We start from the raw sequence: 21,008 nt of genomic DNA on the forward strand, positions 1-21,008 counted from the left end.
GGGTGTTCAGAAAGTGGAGCAAGCGAGAGAATACCAGACGTTCAAGGAGTTTGGAGGCAAAAGGCAGGATAGATAGTTGGAAAGACAGGTAGGATCAAGCTTGCTGTTTTTGAGTAGTGGTATAATGGTTGCATGTTTGAAGGAGGAGGATAAGGTAGCAGCATAGAGGGATGTGTTAAATATGTGTGTGAGCGTAGGGGATAAAGTAGAAACAAGATGTTTTAGGAGATGGGAGGGAATGGGATCAAGAGGGCAAGTGGTAGAGGGAGAAGAGGAGATCAGCAGTGACACATCCTCCTCTGAGACAGCGGGAAAAGAGTCAAGGAAGGCAGGAGGAGAGTTAGGAAGCAGTGTAGGATGGGAGGAGGCGTCAGATGGGATGTTCTGACGTATGGAATCCACCTTTCCCTTAAAATAGTCAGCAAAGTCCTGAGGTGAGATGGAGGAAGAAGAAGAGGCAGCTGAGGGTGGTCTGAGTAGAGAGTCAAAGACAGCGAAGAGTTGGCGTGGGTTAGACTTGTGCGTGTTGATTAGTGATGAAACGTAGGTTTGTTTAGCCTGAGAGGGCAGAATTTGTAGTGAAGGAAGTCTGCGAGAGTATGAGATTTCCTGCAGAGGTGTTCAGAGGAACGAGTGGAGGAACGCAGCATGCGCGTGTGGAAATTTAGCCAGCGTCTGAGGTTAGACGGGTGAGGACGGCAGAGAGAAAGCGGGGCATGTAGATCAAGAGAGGAGGATAAGGCAGAGTTGTAGTTCCTGACCAGGTTGTCAGGGTCTGAAGCAGGGCTGAGGGAGGAGAGGGAGGAGCGTAAAGTGGAATCAAAAGCTGGTAGGTTAATAGAGCGCACGTTTCTGCAGAAACGAGGGCTAGATGGAGAGGGGGAGAAGTGCGAGAGAGAAAATGAGATGATGTGATGGTCAGAAAGAGGATAGGGGGAAATGGAGAAATCAGTGAGAGAGAAGTTTTTAGTGAAAACCAGGTCTAAGTAGTGGCCATCCTTGTGGGTGCTGGCTGCAGTACACTGTTGAAGGCCAAAAGAAGAGGTTAGAGAAAGAAAGCGGGAAGCCCAAGGGAGAGAGTGGGTCATCAATGTGACAATTGAAGTCCCCAAGGTGAAGAACAGGGGAGTCTGAAGGGAGAAAGAAAGAGAGCCAGGATTCAAAGTGAGAGAGAAAGGCAAAAGGGGGATGAGTTGAGGTAGGTGGGCTATAGATGACCGCCACGTGGACAGGGAGAGGAGAGAAGATCTGGACAGTGTGAGTCTCAAAGGAGGGAAAAGCAAGAGAGGGAGGAATAGGAAGGGTTTCGTAACAGCAGAGAGAGGAGAGAACTGCACACCTCCACCCCTGCCATCAGAGTGCGGTGTGTGGGATAAAGAAAGGCCACCATAATAGAGGGCAGCTTCCAGAGCAGAGTCAGACTGAGTGAGCCAGGTCTCAGTTATAGCAAATAGGAGCAAAAAGTGACAGAGAAAGAAATCATGCACCGAGAGGCACTTGTTAGAAAGGGAGCGAGCATTCCAAAGGGCACAGGCGAATGGGAGGGAGGTTGGCAGGGGATGGGTATGAGGTTAGTAGGGTTGACACCAGAAGGAGTAGAAGTTTTATGTGGAAGGAGAGGACGAGAGCATGTAGGCATAAGGCAGGGACCAGAATTGGGAGAGATATCCCCAGAAGCAAGGAGGAGAAGCATGGTTAGAAAGAGGATGTGTGAGGAGGATTTGTAGGGGTGTGTTTTAGTGCAGGGGGTATAGCTGAGTGATGTCAGAGGGCGCAGGTAAGAAAGGAGTTCATGTGAACTGAGAAACGGTGAAGAAAGGAGAGATGGAGATATATGAATAGAGTTAGAGACATGATGAGGCTGGTAGAAGGAAGTGCATAATTTGAAAAGAAGTGAGGTCACAGCAAATATAAAAAGTAAAGGCGGCATCACAGCAATAGTAAAGTGTTGAGATGTGCAGTCTGGGATGGATGATATCCTCCTTTCCAGCGTAGGTCAAATGCAGGAATCAGGGCCAGTAGGTATTGTCCAATTTTTTTCACTCCTTTTGAACTCCCTTTTAAACTCCAGTTGTTGCTTGCTACTTAAAAGGGCTACTTGACTAGAGTCTGCAGACAGCAGAGGCTGCTATGATGACTGGTTTTATCGCTCTTAAATGTCACCTGACTTAAGTACAGCCAAGGCAACTTAATTAGCACATGTGTGGCACATTAAAACAGATGGATATTCCAAAAAGGGTGTTGTCCAGGTAGAAGTTTAAATGCAGATCAGTTGCAGATGGGCTTAATTTAAAAGAGGGGATTCCAATCAAACATACCAGGTAGAAGGTTATTTAGGTTTTCCTATTCACCGTTTAACTATTCCATGGTTATACACACCTTTCAGCATCATTAACATCTATGCAGTGAGAGTATTTCTGCACATAGCGTAAGGTTCCATAGCGCACATTGTTTTTCGTGTTTCAAAATAGTTTTTTTGATTGGGCTTTTATATCACCATTTCACAATGCAAGGATTTTTCTCTCTAATAGGATTTAGCTGTGGAATATTTGATATATCCTTTGTTTTAAGCGTTTTGTTTGATTACACAGAAATTGTTCCAGAGAATGATTTCAATAATCTGTTGAACTGCCCATATGAGATATTACGTAACCAATGTGAAATATGGTTGCTACACGCATCCAAATCATTATTGCACGATACCGACTCGTGAAAAGGGACTGTTTTGATTTCAAAATGGTCATGTACCAATTAAAATCAAATCCGAAAATTCAATGGACTTGAATTTACCTTATGAATAAAGACAAATCCCGTATCACTGTTGTTAAAATGACCTACTGCACTAACTTTAAAAGATCCAATTTCCTTCCGTTCCAAATGATTATAATATCTATGAAACTGACATTTTAGATGTGGAAAGGGATGTTGTACTACTTGTTTACACACCCAAAATAATAAACAATAATTGACATCTCGTATAAACGTTAACACAATTCCAGTCAAAGGGTCATTGTAACACCAATGGTCATATATGCTCATGTGTAGTTGTGTATTACAATACATTGGAAGCATCAAATGTAATTTTAAAAACAAGATTCATGGAACACATGAGGAACATATCAACGGGTTTTCTGTCTCATGGATTATTGAGACATTTTTGTTAACCACCAGAACAAGCATTGTAGCCAAATCCAAGTTCTGGTGGTTGAACACATGCCACATAACATTTTAGGAGGTGACAGGTTTAGAACATCTGTAAGCAGGAGACAAATTGCATCTTAAGTACAATATCACCACAGGATTTAAAGCTGCAGTTCAGTCTTTTTTTTAAAATTTTATTTATTTATTTATTTCAATAGTTTCATGTGGGCAATCTCTAATTACCTAAAGAACTGTATAGCTGCCAGTCAATTCGTTCTCCATGTATTGATTGGCGACATCTTTAGATATGGGATATGTTTTTCCTCTGCTTCTGTCACTCAGTGGAAGCTTCATGAGCACTCCTGCACTGACATGTGCAAGAGGGAGGGCAGGGGTGTGCCAGGGCTTGTGACAGGAATTGAAGGGGCAGTGCCTTAGTAAATGCTTGTTAAAATAGAATACAAGAAAATTGGTCTTTCAACGTTGTTTTTTTAAAAACAGAAAATGCTAAAAGTATTTTTTCTTACTACAGAACTGATTTATTAAAAAAGAAACACATGCAGGATATTGACTGAACTGCAGCTTTAAATCAAAACATGGATGTCGGCAACATCATACGTTTTCTAGGTATTGTTGAGCCACATTAAGGCCAACATTTCAATTAGTGAGTTAAGTCTAATGCAAGTTTTATATTTGCATATTTATTCATGGGTTTTTAAAAATTATTATTTAGATTATATGTTACTTGGTGGAACAAACATGTTGGTGGATTTTATTTTTATATATATATTTTTTTTAAGTGTCATTTATATACAACTAGCTGAGAGACCCGGCGTTGCCCGGGATGTAATTTTGGGGGGGCGGACGACAGGGTTGGGCTTCCCCCGGGTGACTGGGTGACTGACTGAATGGGTGACTGAATGGGTGGGTGACTGACTGAATGGGTGGGTGACTGGGTGACTGACTGAGTGGGTGGGTGACTGAGTGGGTGGGTGGGTGACTGAGTGGGTGGGTGACTGAGTGAGTGGGTGACTGGGTGAAAGTGGGTGACTGGGTGAAAGTGACTGGGTGGGTGAAAGTGACCTTGATCTTGACTGGGTGGGTTGACTGGGTGGGTGACTGGGTGGGTGGGTGACTGAGTGAGTGGGTGGGTGAGTGAGTGGGTGGGTGACTGAGTGGGTGGGTGGGTGGGTGACTGAGTGAGTGGGTGGGTGGGTGACTGAGTGAGTGGGTGGGTGGGTGACTGAGTGAGTGGGTGGGTGGGTGACTGAGTGAGTGGGTGGGTGACTGAGTGGGTGGGTGAGTGAGTGGGTGACTGGGTGAAAGTGGGTGACTGGGTGGGTGACTGGGTGGGTGTGTGGGTGACTGGGTGACAGTGCGTGGGTGGTAGACGGTGGGTGACTTACCTTGACCCCGTGGCATCTGGCTGGGGCAAGAGGTGAGTTCGGGAAGCTGGCGGGGGAGGGGCAAGAGTGGCAGGAGGCCCGCGCCGCACTTACCCTCCGTCTGGGAGCCGGTGCACGTGAGGAGGAGGTCCGTGCCGCGCTTCCCCTCCATCCGGGAGCCGGCGCACGTGAGGGGGAGTGCAGGAGGCCCGGGCCGCGCCACGCTTCCCCTCCGTTCCTCGTTGTGAGCGAGGGGGGAGGAGCCTGGAGTTTGCTGCTGAGCAGGAGGGCCGCGCTTCCCCTCTCCGGGAGCGGCGCACGGTGAGGGTGATGGTGCGGCTGGGGATGTTGCGTTCGTGGAGATTTGGGTGAGGTGGGGAGGGGGGAGAGAGTGAGGGGCACCGGGAGAGGAGGGGCACCGGGAGAGGAGGGGGGGGTGTGTGGAAGGTGAGCTGCGGTCCAACTGACGGGGGAGAGTGAGGCCAAGCAACAGAGTGAGTGTGTGTGTGTGTGTGTGTGTGTGTGTGTCGTCACTCCGCCTCAGGCCAATGAGAGGTGTGGGGGCGGGCGGCCCAAGGGACCAGTGAGATTTCCCCTAGGGACACAGGAAGATGCAGACAGGCATACAGTGCTTTCACAAATATATAATAAGATGTGCGTACATTTGGTTTAATTAGCTAACGATATACTCAAAATAACATGTGTTGCACTTTTAGCAACAAATTGCTACAATGTGAGTTACTATAGCAACCACAAACTGTAAACGTTAGAAACTACATCTCCCATCATTCCCTGATGGTCATATTACGCAACAAAACGTGCTGAGCTAACATTTGAGGAACTTGTATGTGACGTCACGACTTACAGCGGAGGGCGGAGCTACTAACTGGGTCTGAATCGGGAAACGTGCCGCTGCACGCTGGCATCCGGCACATCTATCAGGCTGACACTGTGACTCTCAAAATCGCCCCTGGTGACTATCACCACACGTGAATTGTTGGAAGCGATTTTTATTCACTTTGTGAGTGTGTAAATTGTATCCCTAATTAACTAAGTTTAGATTTAATATTACAAAAGATATGACGTGCTTGTTGCAGACAAATTATTTATAAAATGACATACAATACATAATTTTTTAAATAAAAAGGAGTATACCAGAAAATGTATACATTTCCAGTCTTGGTCTTTATAGAGATCATGAAAAGAAAATGAGATACAAGCACACAATATGCTCCCCTAGAGCTCAATCTGCCTTATGGGGTTTAGACATAAACTCTTTTAGTTCATACTCCTTTGATGTGTGAGAGATTTCAGATTCATAACAAGCCAGTAGCGTTGTGGCCTGTCCCAACATTTGTCACTTTCTCTTCTCTGAGACACTTTTACAACTAGCTCCATTTCCATTTGCTCAAGGGAACAATTTCATCTCCAATTTAATCTGAGTATAAAATACTCCATAACTCTCTCCCTGTAATCACCAGATTCTGGGAATCTGACACGCACAAAGGTGAACCCTTTTATACCCTTTAGAAGAAATCCCTTAACTGTTATTTGTAAAAACGATAACGTTGCATGTTTTACATGACCACAAGTGTATTTTTGCTGTTTACATATTTATACCTGACTCAAAATTGCAGTGAACATGAATTATCTTCATTAATATTACTCTGTAATGATAAGAATATAGTGTCCTCCCTGTGTCCGTTTAATATAAACCGTTGGGTACAGCTAGAACCTGAACAAACTGAATGCATTTCTTTCTTTGTTTGATTGCCACTTTAAGCCATAGGCCTGTAAAGTTTTGACACAGGCCTGCTTTGCCAGAACGAAAAAGCGATATTAGTAAAGATGTAAACCTCTTGCTTACTATATTGCTCCCAAGCTTTCACTTTTCAGAGAAACAAAGGAAGCCAAATCTTTGCTGTTAGCACAGTTAGTCTAGTTTAAGGAAGACACTTGTGCTATTAAATTGTTTACAAAAGGTTGTATTTTAGATGGCTACCTGACATTTCATATTTAAGTTTGATAGCATCTGTTATTATTTCTGCCATTATTTTCTAGGTCTTTCCCTGTTTTTTTAACTTATTAAATAAAATAGGGTTAAATGACCAGAATCCAGACATACCTCAAGTCACTAAACTTAACCCAACTAATTTCCCAACCAACACGCACAAACCTAAAATAACCACTCTTTGCTAAACTGGAATCTATCCTTTAGTCCCAACAGTATCCAATCCTCTGGCATCCTACCAGATATTTTCAGTGACCATACAATAGTGTACTATGTAAGGAAAGCAGACCACCCCAATCAAGCCCTCCTCACTAGAACATTTAGAAACTTTAACACACAACAGTTGATAGCTAATCTGATCAACCGCCATTGGTACAGAATCGAATTAATACCTGACCCCGATTCTGCACTCTATTATTGCCCATCAGAGTTCTTAAAACTCTGTAATACCCATGCTCCACTACGCAGAATAAGAGTACGGAGGTCCCACCTTCCGTGGGTTACAACCGACCTTATTGTGCTTCACCATTTTTGGGGTGCCTTGTGGAAAAGCTACAAAGTAACTTAACTACAGATGCCTGTGGAATACATGCACAAAGCAAACATGACACCCAAAAGACCAATTCTACACTGACAACATTCACCAGAATAAATCATATCCAGCTAACCTCTGGAAGGTCATCAACAATATATTATAGCCTTCTAGCCATCAACAACCATACAATATCATTGAGGATGATAGTACTATGACAAATCCCACTGACATTGCAAACACATTCAATTAATACTTTGTGGGGTGTGCTACTTCCCTATTAGCAAAACACAACCTGAACTACAAACATGAAGCTCAATCTGGGAGAACCCCAAAAGCCCCACCCTCTCCCAACACTGGCCACAATTTTCAATTTCTCCAACTATCTGGAGAGGACATTATACAAGCGCTTCTCAAATTAAAACTAAGCAGGCAATGTGGACCTGACCTGCTGCAATCAAAGTTCATACGAGTTCAACTCTATTTTGTCTTCAGGACATATTCCTAAAACCTGGAAAACTGCCAGAGTTGTCCCAATCTTCAAAAATAGGGACAAAAACACTGTCTCAAACTTACAGGCCAATCTTTCTTCTCCCATTACTGCCCAAAGTATTGGAAAATGTGTTCACTCCCAATTAAGCAATTACTATACCAAGACAAATTTCCCTAGCCAATTCTAATCTGACTTTTGCCCCAAACACTCCACAGTAACTACCCTCCTAAAAGTTTGCAATGAGATCCAGGGTGGAATGGATCTGGGACAACTTACTGGTGCAATATTCCTAGCTTTTGCAAAGGCTTTTGATACTGTTCATCCTATCTTGCTAAACAAACATCAATGTTCTGGAATAGGGAAACATGCTTTAAACTGGTTTCACTCATAGCTATTGGATAGATCCCAACATGTGTCTATCTCGGTTTCTAGCTTCAACCCTTTGGATATCGCCTGCGGTGTCCTGCAAGGCTCTGTTCTGGGACCCTTAGGCCGAGTCCATAGAAGGACAGGCTGTGCTGAGGCGTGCGGACGCTCCGCGCTGAGCCCCTGCATCCTCAATGAGGATACCTTGAGAGGGGGCTCACGCGAGCGTCCGCAGGCGTGCTGAGGAGATGGAGGTTTCAGCCGAGCGCCAAGCTGTTTTTCAGCGCGCTGTCGGCTGAAAACCTCCAATCCCAGCACAGCAGTGTCGACGTCATGACGCCGTGACGTCGATGTCAGTGCGTCGCGGGCGATTGGCCCAGCGACGTCACTGCCCCGCCTCCAACCACCTCCCTCCGGCTCCGATCGCGCCCGCTGGCTCACCTGTATGGGCATGAAATCGCCCAGATTTCAGCAGGCGAGCCTCAGCGTCAGCGCAGTTCGGATCGCCTCACCCCTCTATGGCTCGGGCCTTACTCTTTACAGTTTTCATAAAAGATCTACCTACAGCTTATAATTGAGCTTCAAGATACATGTATGCGGATGACACAATCTTCTATGCACACAGCCCTAGCCTCCCTGACCTTGAACACATACTTCAATCTGGATTTTCCAAAAACAAACTGTTTTTAAACACTGACAATACTATAACAATGGTATTTGGGACCAAGGCTAAATTTGTAAAGATACCAATGACACAGCTTCAGATCAGAACCAACTCTAACACCATCCTAGCCTCTGTCACTAGTTTCAAATATCTGGGCATATGGTTTGACTCCCATTTAACATTTGGATTTAGGTTGCAGATTGATACCCTGACATCTAAATCCTATGCCAAACTAGGTGTACTTTATAGGAACAAATCCTCCCTAAGCCCACTGGTCAGAAAGCGTATCACACAGCAGATGCTAATATCAATTATAGACTATGGGGACATAGTATAAGACACAGCACCCCAAACTCACCTTGGCAAACTAGACACCATCTACAATTTCTTACTACAGAACTGATTTATTAAAAAAAAACACACATGCAGGATATTGACTGAACAGCAGCTTTAAATCAAAACATGGATGTCGGCAACATCATACATTTTCTAGGTAATGTTGAGCCACATTAAGGCCAACATTTCAATTAGTGAGTTAATTCTAATGCAAGTTTTATATTTGCATATTTATTCATGGGTTTTTAAAAATTGTTATTTAGATTATATGTTACTTGGTGGAACAAGCATGTTGGTGGAGTTTATTTTTATATATATGTATTTTTTAAGTGTCATTTATATACAATGTGCGTACATTTGCATATTTTGCAGACAGCAGCAGTTTCATTTTTAATCTTTTAATTCTAGATCATTCCAAACGCAGTAGATGTTTCCAACTATGCAGTATTGTACCTCTGTGATATACTGTTATTTAGTAACTTATGAGTATATTGTGTGCTATATGGTTTTTTTATAATTTTTTTAAATTAATTTTTTAGAGAAAATTGGTTTAATTATCTAACGATATACTCAAAATAACATGTGTTGCACTTTTAGCAACAAATTGCTACAATGTGAGTTACTATAGCAACCACAAACTGTAAACGTTAAAAACTACATCTCCCATCATTCCCTGATGGTCATATTACACAACAAAATGTGCTGAGCTAACATTTGAGGAACTTGTATGTGACGTCACGACTTACAGCGGAGGGCAGAGCTACTAACTGGGTCTGAATCGGGAAACGTGTCGCTGCACGCTGGCCTCCGGCACATCTATCAGGCTAACACTGTGACTCTCAAAATCGCCCCTGGTGACTATCACCACACGTGAATTGTTGGAAGCGATTTTTATTCACTTTGTGAGTGTGTAAATTGTATCCCTAATTAACTTTAAGTTTAGATTTAATATTACAAAAGATATGACGTGCTTGTTGCAGACAAATTATTTATAAAATGACATACAATACATAATTTTTTAAATAAAAAGGAGTATACCAGAAAATGTATACATTTCCAGTCTTGGTCTTTATAGAGATCATGAAAAGAAAATGAGATACAAGCACACAATATGCTTCCCTAGAGCTCAATCTGCCTTATGGGGTTTAGACATAAACTCTTTTAGTTCATACTCCTTTGATGTGTGAGAGATTTCAGATTCATAACAAGCCAGTAGCGTTGTGGCCTGTCCCAACATTTGTCACTTTCTCTTCTCTGAGACACTTTTACAACTAGCTCCATTTCCATTTGCTCAAGGGAACAATTTCATCTCCAATTTAATCTGAGTATAAAATACTCCATAACTCTCTCCCTGTAATCACCAGATTCTGGGAATTTGACACGCACAAAGGTGAACCCTTTTATACCCTTTAGAAGAAATCCCTTAACTGTTATTTGTAAAAACGATAACGTTGCATATTTTACATGACCACAAGTGTATTTTTGCTGTTTACATATTTATACCTGACTAAAAATTGCAGTGAACATGAATTATCTTCATTAATATTACTCTGTAATGATAAGAATATAGTGTCCTCCCTGTGTCCGTTTAATATAAACCGTTGGGTACAGCTAGAACCTGAACAAACTGAATGCATTTCTTTCTTTGTTTGATTGCCACTTTAAGCCATAGGCCTGTAAAGTTTTGACACAGGCCTGCTTTGCCAGAACGAAAAAGCGATATTAGTAAAGATGTAAACCTCTTGCTTACTAGTTTAAGGAAGACACTTGTGCTATTAAATTGTTTACATAAGGTTGTATTTTAGATGGCTACCTGACATTTCATATTTAAGTTTGATAGCATCTGTTATTATTTCTGCCATTATTTTCTAGGTCTTTCCCTTATTAAATAAAATAGGGTTAAATGACCAGAATCCAGACATACCTCAAGTCACTAAACTTAACCCAACTAATTTCCCAACCAACACGCACAGACCTAAAATAACCACTCTTTGCTAAACTGGAATCTATCCTTTAGTCCCAACAGTATCCAATCCTCTGGCATCCTACCAGATATTTTCAGTGACCATACAATAGTGTACTATGTAAGGAAAGCAGACCACCCCAATCAAGCCCTCCTCACTAGAACATTTAGAAACTTTTAACACACAACAGTTGATAGCTAATCTGATCAACCGCCATTGGTACAGAATCGAATTAATACCTGACCCCGATTCTGCACTCTATTATTGCCCATCAGAGTTCTTAAAACTCTGTAATACCCATGCTCCACTACGCAGAATAAGAGTACGGAGGTCCCACCTTCCGTGGGTTACAACCGACCTTATTGGGCTTCACCATTTTTGGGGTGCCTTGTGGAAAAGCTACAAAGTAACTTAACTACAGATGCCTGTGGAATACATGCACAAGGCAAACATGACACCCAAAAAAGCCCAATTCTACACTGACAACATTCACCAGAATAAATCATATCCAGCTAACTTCTGGAAGGTCATCAACAATATATTATAGCCTTCTAGCCATCAACAACCATACAATATTATTGAGGATGATATTACTATGACAAATCCCACTGACATTGCAAACACATTCAATTAATACTTTGTGGGGTGTGCTATTTCCCTATTAGCAAAACACAACCAGAACTACAAACATGAAGCTCAATCTGGGAGAACCCCTAGAGCCCCACCCTCTCCCAACACTGTCCACATTTTCAATTTCTCCAACTATCTGGAGAGGAAATTATACAAGCGCTTCTCAAATTAAAACTAAGCAGGCAATGTGGACCTGACCTGCTGCAATCAAAGTTCATACGAGTTCAACTCTATTTTGTCTTCAGGACATATTCCTAAAACCTGGAAAACTGCCAGAGTTATCCCAATCTTCAAAAATGGGGACAAAAACACTGTCTCAAAGTTACAGGCCAATCTCTCTTCTCCCATTACTACCCAAAGTATTGGAAAATATGTTCACTCCCAATTAAGCAATTACTATACCAAGACAAATTTCCCTAGCCAATTCTAATCTGACTTTTGCCCCAAACACTCCACAGTAACTACCCTCCTAAAAGTTTGCAATGGGATCCAGGGTGGAATGGAACTGGGACAATTTACTGGGGTAATATTCCTAGGTTTTGCAAAGGCTTTTGATACTGTTCATCTTATCTTGCTAAACAAACATCAATGTTCTGGAATAGGGAAACATACTTTAAACTGGTTTCACTCATAGCTATTTGATAGATCCCAACATGTGTCTATCTCGGTTTCTAGCTCCAACCCTTCGGATATCGCCTGCGGTGTCCTGCAAGGCTCTGTTCTGGGACCCTTACTCTTTACAGTTTTACAGTTTTCATAAAAGATCTACCTACAGCTTATAATTGAGCTTCAAGATACATGTATGCGGATGACACAATCTTCTATGCACACAGCCCTAGCCTCCCTGACCTTGAACACATACTTCAATCTGGATTTTCCAAAAACAAACTGTTTTTAAACACTGACAATACTATAACAATGGTATTTGGGACCAAGGCTAAATTTCTAAAGATACCAATGACACAGCTTCAGATCAGAACCAACTCTAACACCATCCTAGCCTCTGTCACTAGTTTCAAATATCTGGGCATATGGTTTGACTCCCATTTAACATTTGGATTTAGGTTGCAGATTGATACCCTGACATCTAAATCCTATGCCAAACTAGGTGTACTTTATAGGAACAAATCCTCCCTAAGCCCGCTGGTCAGAAAGCGTATCACACAGCAGATGCTAATATCAATTATAGACTATGGGGACATAGTATAAGACACAGCACCCCAAACTCACCTTGGCAAACTAGACACCATCTACAATTCAATATGCCGCTTTGTCCTCCAATGTAACTACAACACATCACTGCGAAATGCTCAAAGAACTAGATTGGCCATTGTGAAAGCGTGAATAAAAAAATACAAGTTAGGATTCCATATTAACAGAACGAGTGAGTTTATTGGCATAGATGTGCACACAGGAGACATCTTATAAACAAAGCTCTCAGGTAGGTATGGTATGTGGCATACGATACATTTATACCCTAATACCAAAGCTCACTCCCCCTTTATGGTGTGGTTTGTATGTCACAGAAAATAATTGAAATGTATAATAAAAAAACAAATGAAAATGAGAAAATCACCTAAAATCATTATACAAGCTTGTAACCAGTCCCCTACATTACGCATCTGGATGTTTTGTTTGAGTATTCTGTAAGGGGGTGAATGTGAGAAATGATTTCTATCTCTGATTTCACCAGACACTTGCTGAGAGTGAAACATTCTTTCAAACCCAAGCTGTGCTTTCATGCAGACAAACATCAAAATGGTTGACACACAAAGACAGAACACATCAAAATGGATGACAGACAGGGACAAGAACACATCAAAATGGCTCTGAACAAAATGGCTGCTTAGATCCTAGTGCTGTTTACTTGAGACCCCCTATGTCACTTTCTCACCATCACTTGAGTCTTGGAGCAAAGTTCAACTTTCGTGTCTTGCCTTCAAATATGTCTTGAGCAAGCTACACCCGTATCTGAACAAGCTCCTCACCTCTACCACACGCAGCATTTATCAGCTGAGATCTGACTCCAAGGGACTTTTCACAGTCCCACGGTTCAACAAAAGTATCCGGGCGCTCTGCCTTCTCTTACAACTGGAACAGAAAAGGGGTAGTTTGTAAAAACAAACAGCACAGGGCTTCAAAAAACCTTCATGCTGTGTGTAAATGAACGCTTGCACAATGTTGCAATAATGCCTTAGGCTGCGCTTATAGCGACGGCCCGTCAAAACAAATGCATTGCCGCCGTCGCATGCGCTTCTAGTAAGCACAGAGCGACGGCTTGGTTGCGATAGTTGGAAGTCATCTCAATTTGATTTTTTCAGCCACTGCAGTCTGACGTCGCCATCGCCAGCTCTATAAGTGTAGCCTTAGTCTTAAGGCTAGTAAATGTCAGTATACAAAGTAGGTTGAAAAATATGAATCCTAGTGAGTCCCAAGTGTATTGATGAGCCTTTAATACATTTGCTTGTTTTGATGATATGTCCGTGTGTGACTGATTTATGTGGTGAAAACACAAAGTCGTTAGAAACATGCAGACATCATCTCCAATGGGTTAATATCATCTCTTTTAGAATAAACAGTAGTATATCAGTGAGAAAGGGATGGGGTACTCACAGGAAATCCTTGTTTGTATTGCTGCAGTCGACGTGCTCCAGCTGGTGTCCGGTCCAGGGTTGAAGAAAAGAAAAATGTCGGTGCACAGTCGGACATAATACACAGAGGGCTGGTAAGTAGGCTCTATGAAAAGTTTATTGGCACATGTAGTACAGGGTAAAACACACTTGCGCATTTCGTGGCGGATGGCGCTTTATCAAGGGCCTGTACTGCATGTGCCAATTAACTTTTCATAGAGCCTACTTACCAGCCCTCTGTGTATTATCTTCAACTGTACACTGCCATTTTTCTTTTCTTCAACCCACAACTGGAAAATCTACCTGAGACTCTCAAAGCCGCCACCAGTCTAAGTTCTTTCAAAACTAAAGCTGTCTCACATTTGTATGTATGTATGTCTTTATTTATATAGCGCCATTAGTGTGCATAGCGCTTCACATTAGTAATACACGTGAAAATCATATAAATAACAAATAATACAAATAACAGATCATGGGTATAAGTGCTTCAGTCATAAAAGTAACATTTCGGAAGAGGAGGCCCTGCTCGGAGGAGCTTACAATCTAATCACATTTTAATGTGGTCTGTAGTTGCGTGCGCCTATAACTTATTTTATCTTTAACTGTTCAAAATGTCATTATATATAATGTATAACCCTGTTCACCTAATATAATGCAATGTCTTTATATATAATGTATAATCCCTGTTCACCTAATGTAACAATGTATTTGTAACCATGTATCTGTCATCATAACTCTGTGCCCAGGACATACTTCAAAATGAGTGGTAACTCTCAATGTATTACTTCCTGGTAAAACATTTTATGTGATCTGATACCGACAAATTTCCAAGCAGGTGTTTCAGATGTGATATTTTAGCTACCGTGCTCTTCTTTGCTGAGTTTTTATTTATTTCTTAAATTACAGGATTGAAGTAGGGGGTCTCCGGAGCTAAACTGTTAATTTACGCTTCGGGGACCCCCTGCTCCCAGAGATACTTACCTCCGTAGCGGTGCCGGTATCTCTGCAGTCAGAGAAACTGTGTGCCTAACATAATGGCGGCTTTAAATGTGTGACTTCATCCATTGCGGCTTCCTATTGGCCAGCGTGACCTGGACATTTTAACTTCACAGGGATACCGGCAGCACCTACGGAGGTAAGTATCTTCGCAAGCAAGGGGGGTCCACAGGGCTGAAATTAACACAGTTCAGCTCCGGAGACCCCCTGCTTCAAACCTAGAATAAAAAAATGATGTTGATTATAGAGATAAGTCAGACAGTTAGTGCTGTCATACGTTTTCATTGGGGAGAGTGTCTGAAAAGTTACCTGTGCTTTACCGCCCATTAGGATTAAAAGCCCCGACTACCATCACGGTCACTTTACGTGGTCAGCCGAGCCGCATCACCACCCTAAGCCAGGCTGGCATCGGAGCCGCTCAACTGAAGCCGGACGATGCTGCCCAGCTCACCAAGCCGGTAAGGAGAATCTCGCAGATCGCAAGATACACACTTCACCGGGATTGCAAGAGAGACACAAACACCTTATAAGATGGCAGCCTACATTAGCTTATTGGCTATGGCATTGTGGAAGAATCAGGAAGTTCTGGAGCAAGTAGGATGGAACATTCCTTCTCCGCAACCAGCTGCTGTGCCGGGGGTGTTGCAATAGTATAATGAATGAAAGGACGAGCCTATAAATCACAGATATCCAATGTGTGAGTGAGCAAATGAATTAGATCAGGCATCGTATTTTTATTTTGGCCAGTTGGGCTTTAAAGCAGCCATTTAAAAAAAAAAATCTTTTTAATATGTGCATTAATACAATCCATAAAATAAGTAATTAACTAAGTTGACGATCGATCGGCGAAGATTCGGCTCAGGGGTTCACTAAATGGCTGTCAGTGCAGCAGAAGAGGACCAAAGATGCAAAGTTCTGTGGGGAAGATAATGTGACCAGGCAGTCACTAGATACAATTTGTGCACTGCTAGAGAGGGCAAGGCTCAAAAAGTGGTGTGCCAGAGCCTGTTTCAGAAGGGGATGTGACTTTGTAAATAGTTGCTATAGAAACAAAAAATGCTTGTTACATTATAATGGAGTAAAGTTTTCTTTTTGTTCTTTGTTACATTATAATACATTAAAAATGTCATTCACAGTTCTTTAAAAAAAATGCTACAAGAATTTTCTCATTGTACAAAACTGATTTATTTTTATTTGTTAAACACACGTAGGATATTACTTGGTCTGCAGCTTTAAGATGGGTATTACCATATGGTAAAGTAACGGAGTGCCTCATTGCATTACAAACCAGTTAAGGTTTAAATGCAGGAGTAGACAGGAGGAATAGGAAGTAGGGCATATTGAGTCTGAGGTTTTATAATGAATAGATGAAAATAGTGTACATCGCTGTGTGCATTGTCAGCACTATAGAAAACCAATGTTATTACCTGTGCACTGATGTTCAGTAAAGCCTGCATCAGCTGGTCTCTGAAGCTGTATCCCTGCTTTAACCCCTCAGGCTGCTGACTCTGCCTCCAGCGGCACTCTGTCCGCTAGCAAACTTCTGGTTCCCCCTACTATGACTGAGCAGTGCAAGGCACCAATAGCCGGCGATAGGACCCCCGGTGACAAAGCCTTGCCTCTGTCACGGGCAGCAACACCGCCAGTAGGTAAGGAACACCCCACTGCTGCACATGAGGGCGCAGTAGTGAATAGGGGAGGGGGTAACCCCTGCAATCTGATTGTCAGCAACACATTGCAAAGCAACGTGACAACATGCAGAACAATGCATTTCAGGCTGCTCTGGCAACAACGTGGTTAAAGCCCCAATTAACAACATTAGTTGGATTTGCAATCAAATTAGAAACTGCTCTGCCATGTAATGTTGGTTTCAGCTCTGGCGACCCCCTGCTTCGCAAGATACATACCTCTCTAGGGGATGCTAGTAGCAGCTCCGGTTGGGTTAGTTTAGACCCAGAAAGCCTAATGCCAAAATGCATTTCATCAAATAACAATAATAATAATTCTGCATTTGTTGGGGGGAACCATACCAGCCTGAGAATAATGCTGCAGCGATTCCAATGTTGCAGTGACTCATTATAAGGACTTAGAAAGTTTACAGGTTTATATTTTGCACGTTCCTGCAAAATAATATTTTGTCAGTGGTTCTCTGGAATTGGAAACTGCCAAAGGGTTTTATAGTGAAGTTGGTGATTAGGATGAATAAGGGGAAGTATTGGCAAATTCTTACTCCGGTAGCACAGGGATTTAAGTAAGACAGCCCTCTTACAGCTTTTCTCTCTATTGGACAGTCATGGTTCCTCTTTGATACGATCTCCATCCCAAACGAAGAGAGAACAAAGCTCACCAAATTAAGTGTGTAGCATATGTCTTAATAAAAAAGTCAAATCCACACTTATAATTAATTTTTAAAACTTGTACTCCAACGGACCAGAACCTCCAGGAGCCCAGTGTGTCTCCAGGAGTGGTGCACGTCTCCACAACCCAAACTCAACCGGAAACAGCGTCTCTGCATAATCCCCCAGAAGACGTATGTTTTCAGTTGAGTTTGGGTTGTGGAGACCGGGTGGAGACACGGACAAGCCCTGGAGGCAACTACAAACGCTGGGCTCCTGGAGGTTCTGGTCCGTTGGAGTACAAGTTTTAAAAATGAATTGTAAGAGTGGATTGTACCTTTTTATTATGAAGTGTGCTATACACCTCCGTCGGTGCGCTTTGTTCTTTTTCTGTTGGGCAGCACATGGATTTAGCATTATATTATTTAGGTCCTACCTAAAGGTGACGTTAAGAGAGAGCGTGCGAGAGACCTATTTTAGTATAGTTAAACACTTTAAGAGACTCCTATACTGAAAAAGCAGTACACCTAATATATTCTAATAGGATATGCCAAGTATATTGTAATTGCTTTCATTTGCATATCTAAGGTGGTGTGCTCCTTTTTGAGCACAGGTATGTCTCCACTTGTTTCCGGGTATATCTATCTCTCCTTTTTGCCTTCCCCTCTCTACCTCTCCCCCCACTTCCTTCCTTCTCCCCTCCGCCCCATAAGCCATATTTCAAGGTCTGGACAGAGCAAACGCCACCTTTATGTAAGACATTAATGTCGGGTTATTTGAAGCTAATGCAAGGTAGTGCTAAATTAACCTAAATTTAACCCTATGCTAATGAGTTTGACTTTCATTGTTTTTGCATATAATTAGCTTAATGGATACCTGTTGCACTCGGGGAAAAACTACCTATTTCGATAATGCCATGTTATTTGCCCAGATTCAACAGAGTTTTAGTGCATCCGGCCCATAGTGAGGTCAGGTATCAAAAGGGTTCTGCTGCTTCCCAGCTAGTAGGTTAGTGAGCAGACTTGGTGAGTTTTCTCTGTTCTAAAGTTTAGATTTCTGTGTTTTGTTTGAACTTTGAACAGACTTTAAGTAACTAAGGTTGGATTCAGCCTGCCTCGTTTATAGTTTGCGGATTGCCCCCATTGCATTATTCTTCAAGGCCGATTTATTCATTCTCCTGTTGTGTTCTCCTCAGCGACAACCAGCCCCCCCAAGACCCTCTACGTCATGTCGGATGCCAAGCTCTCCGCACTCACCAAGTCAGTGGGCGCTGACCTGGCATCTCTCCCAGTGAAGCCATTGACCCTGCAAGCGTCGCCCAGAATGCCCACCGGAGCAGTGACTTTCACCACACCAGCTTTGGCAAGCACCCCAAGCCCGGCATGCACCATGGTGCTGTCAAAAATAGGTCCAGTGCTGCAGGCCCCCCCCAAAACTGTCATCCTGGCCGCAGCAAAGAATGAGGGGGGTGAAAGAGCGTCAGGGAACCACGTGATGAGCACAGTTGAGAGCCTGGGCAGGGTGCCCTCGGTGGTGGATGAAGGCAGCACCATCATACATAGCCGCGAATCTCTAGCTAGCAGGCAGCTTCTGCAGCCTGCACTGATCGCAATGTCTGGTACCAGCACTGTCGTTCCAAACACAGGGGTAGCGGCTAATCAGAAGCAGCAAGGACTCTGACATTGGTGAGCTCACCCCATCGCGGTTGGAGAAGACCGCAATGCATTGCAGCTAGAAGATATGGCAAGTGTAGTAAAGAAACTGCATTAGTTGGACATGTCTTACTATGAGCGTGTCTTCTAGATTATACTCTTCTAGTCGGTGAGGAGACCGAGTAGAGCCAGAGGTTTAAATATAGAATGAAAAAAGCTGGGTAACGGGGACAGATGTGTCCCTCAAGCAGAGTTTTTGGATTAGCCATAGAAAGCCTGTGTGACCTAATCTCATCTGGCAGTGAAAGCATTTTCTCTGCTAATAAACAGTATTGCGGATGTGTGTGTTCCTATTGGCACATACAGATTTCTGTCCCAATTTTCCATGGTATTCGCCCCTCACTAATACAGGGTCGCATGTTTATGCAGTGAAAACAAAGATTAAAGGATTGCCATCCTTTTCAAAAACAGTCAACGTTTTTCTTTTCTTTTGCCATCTAGTGCAGTATTTTCTATCTGTGTAAAGAACATTGGATGCACTGCTTAAGTTTAATCAGAACATTACCCCCCAGTTCTGAGCAGATTATAACTAAAATGGGGATACACCTCTTAATTCTTTTATTTTTAGTGCAATGGTTTAATTCTCCTAGACCAGGAGTGGCCAACCCCAGTCCTCAAGGGCCACCAACGAGTGAGGGTTTCAGGATATCCCTGCTTCAGCACAGGTGGCTTAGTTGAAGACTGACATATACAGCCACTTGTGGGTAGAAATTTAGGATGCCCTGCGCTTTGTAGAAAAAGGCTCATTGTTAATGAAGAAGAGAGAGAGAGTTTAAGAAAATAAACTCCTGTAAAAATAAAATTGCACCTTAAACCGTGGTGCCTGCTTCCTGGCAATTTAGTTAGTGTATTAACATGATATAAAACATTAAAAGTACATTACTAGTAGTGAGCAGTAAAGATATATTGCATGAGTTCACTTTTTACAGTGTGGCTATTAATACATTTACAGTACTCAAAGTGTGATGGTACTAGGGGATATACAGAGGGCAGCTACTTTATTTATGCGCCCAGAGTAACGCTGCATTTTTATTTACAAAGTTACAATTCCACTTTCTCTTTAAAAGAGATTTATTTTGGAAAGCCTTTCTGACACGGTCCAAAAAGATTTGTCCCCAATGTTTATTAAATGTATGTTTTTTCTTTTTTTTTTATTGGCTACCGTACTTTTGTAAGCCACTGGGCTTGAATAACTGAACCCTTTCTTCAGCTAACAGACAGTGCCGTCCATCTTTTTCTCTGTGCATATACATTATTCTTTCAGACTTTCCCACAGTCAAAAGTGAAATTATATCCACTTTTTGTAATATATACTAAGATTGAAAAGGATTTAATAATAATAATAAAAAAAAGATGTAATGCACCTTAAATTGTTTCTGGTGAGTACAGAATATTGAAAAAGCTGCCTCTGAGGAGGTTTTCTGATTCTATACTTCCTTGCCCCCACATTTTTATAACCATGTAATGTGGCAGACATGAGCTCTAGTGAAATACCATTATTCAGAATGTTTTGAAAGCTAAAAAGTGACACACTCCCTTGCTCATTTTACCCCTCCCACCCATCCTGTACCTGATCGACATGCAGTTTTCATTCACCAAATAATACTTTCCTGGTGGACACAAAATTGCTGTGTGGTCAGGCTCGCTCTGGTTTCGAATATTGTGAAATTCTAATTGTCACCTCGGCCATATTTCAAGCTTTTTTTTATTCAAAACCAGCACACAAAAAAAACCTATAAATATCTTGAGAACTAGAGTACCCCAAGGTTGGAGATCAACTCCAATGGACTCCGTAGGGGAAGGGGATTGCTG

At 42.3% G+C, this 21,008-nt stretch overlaps 1 protein-coding gene across 3 annotated transcripts in view; it reads left to right on the forward strand.

Moving 5' to 3' along the window:
* Window positions 1–20,559, forward strand: part of KANSL3 (KAT8 regulatory NSL complex subunit 3) — a 65,792-nt gene extending 45,233 nt beyond the window's left edge. For all 3 annotated transcript variants that reach the window (XM_075601871.1, XM_075601872.1, XM_075601873.1), the window contains exons 21-23: window positions 15,479–15,606; window positions 16,647–16,797; window positions 18,680–20,559. In XM_075601871.1, the coding sequence (XP_075457986.1) occupies window positions 15,479–15,606; window positions 16,647–16,797; window positions 18,680–19,164 (764 nt within the window). In that variant the 3' untranslated portion in view covers window positions 19,165–20,559. The remainder of the gene's footprint in view (window positions 1–15,478; window positions 15,607–16,646; window positions 16,798–18,679) is intronic.
* Window positions 20,560–21,008: the final 449 nt, after the last annotated feature.

The sequence above is a fragment of the Ascaphus truei genome, chromosome 5 (genome assembly GCF_040206685.1).
Source record: "Ascaphus truei isolate aAscTru1 chromosome 5, aAscTru1.hap1, whole genome shotgun sequence".
NCBI classification, from domain to species: Eukaryota; Metazoa; Chordata; class Amphibia; order Anura; family Ascaphidae; genus Ascaphus; species Ascaphus truei.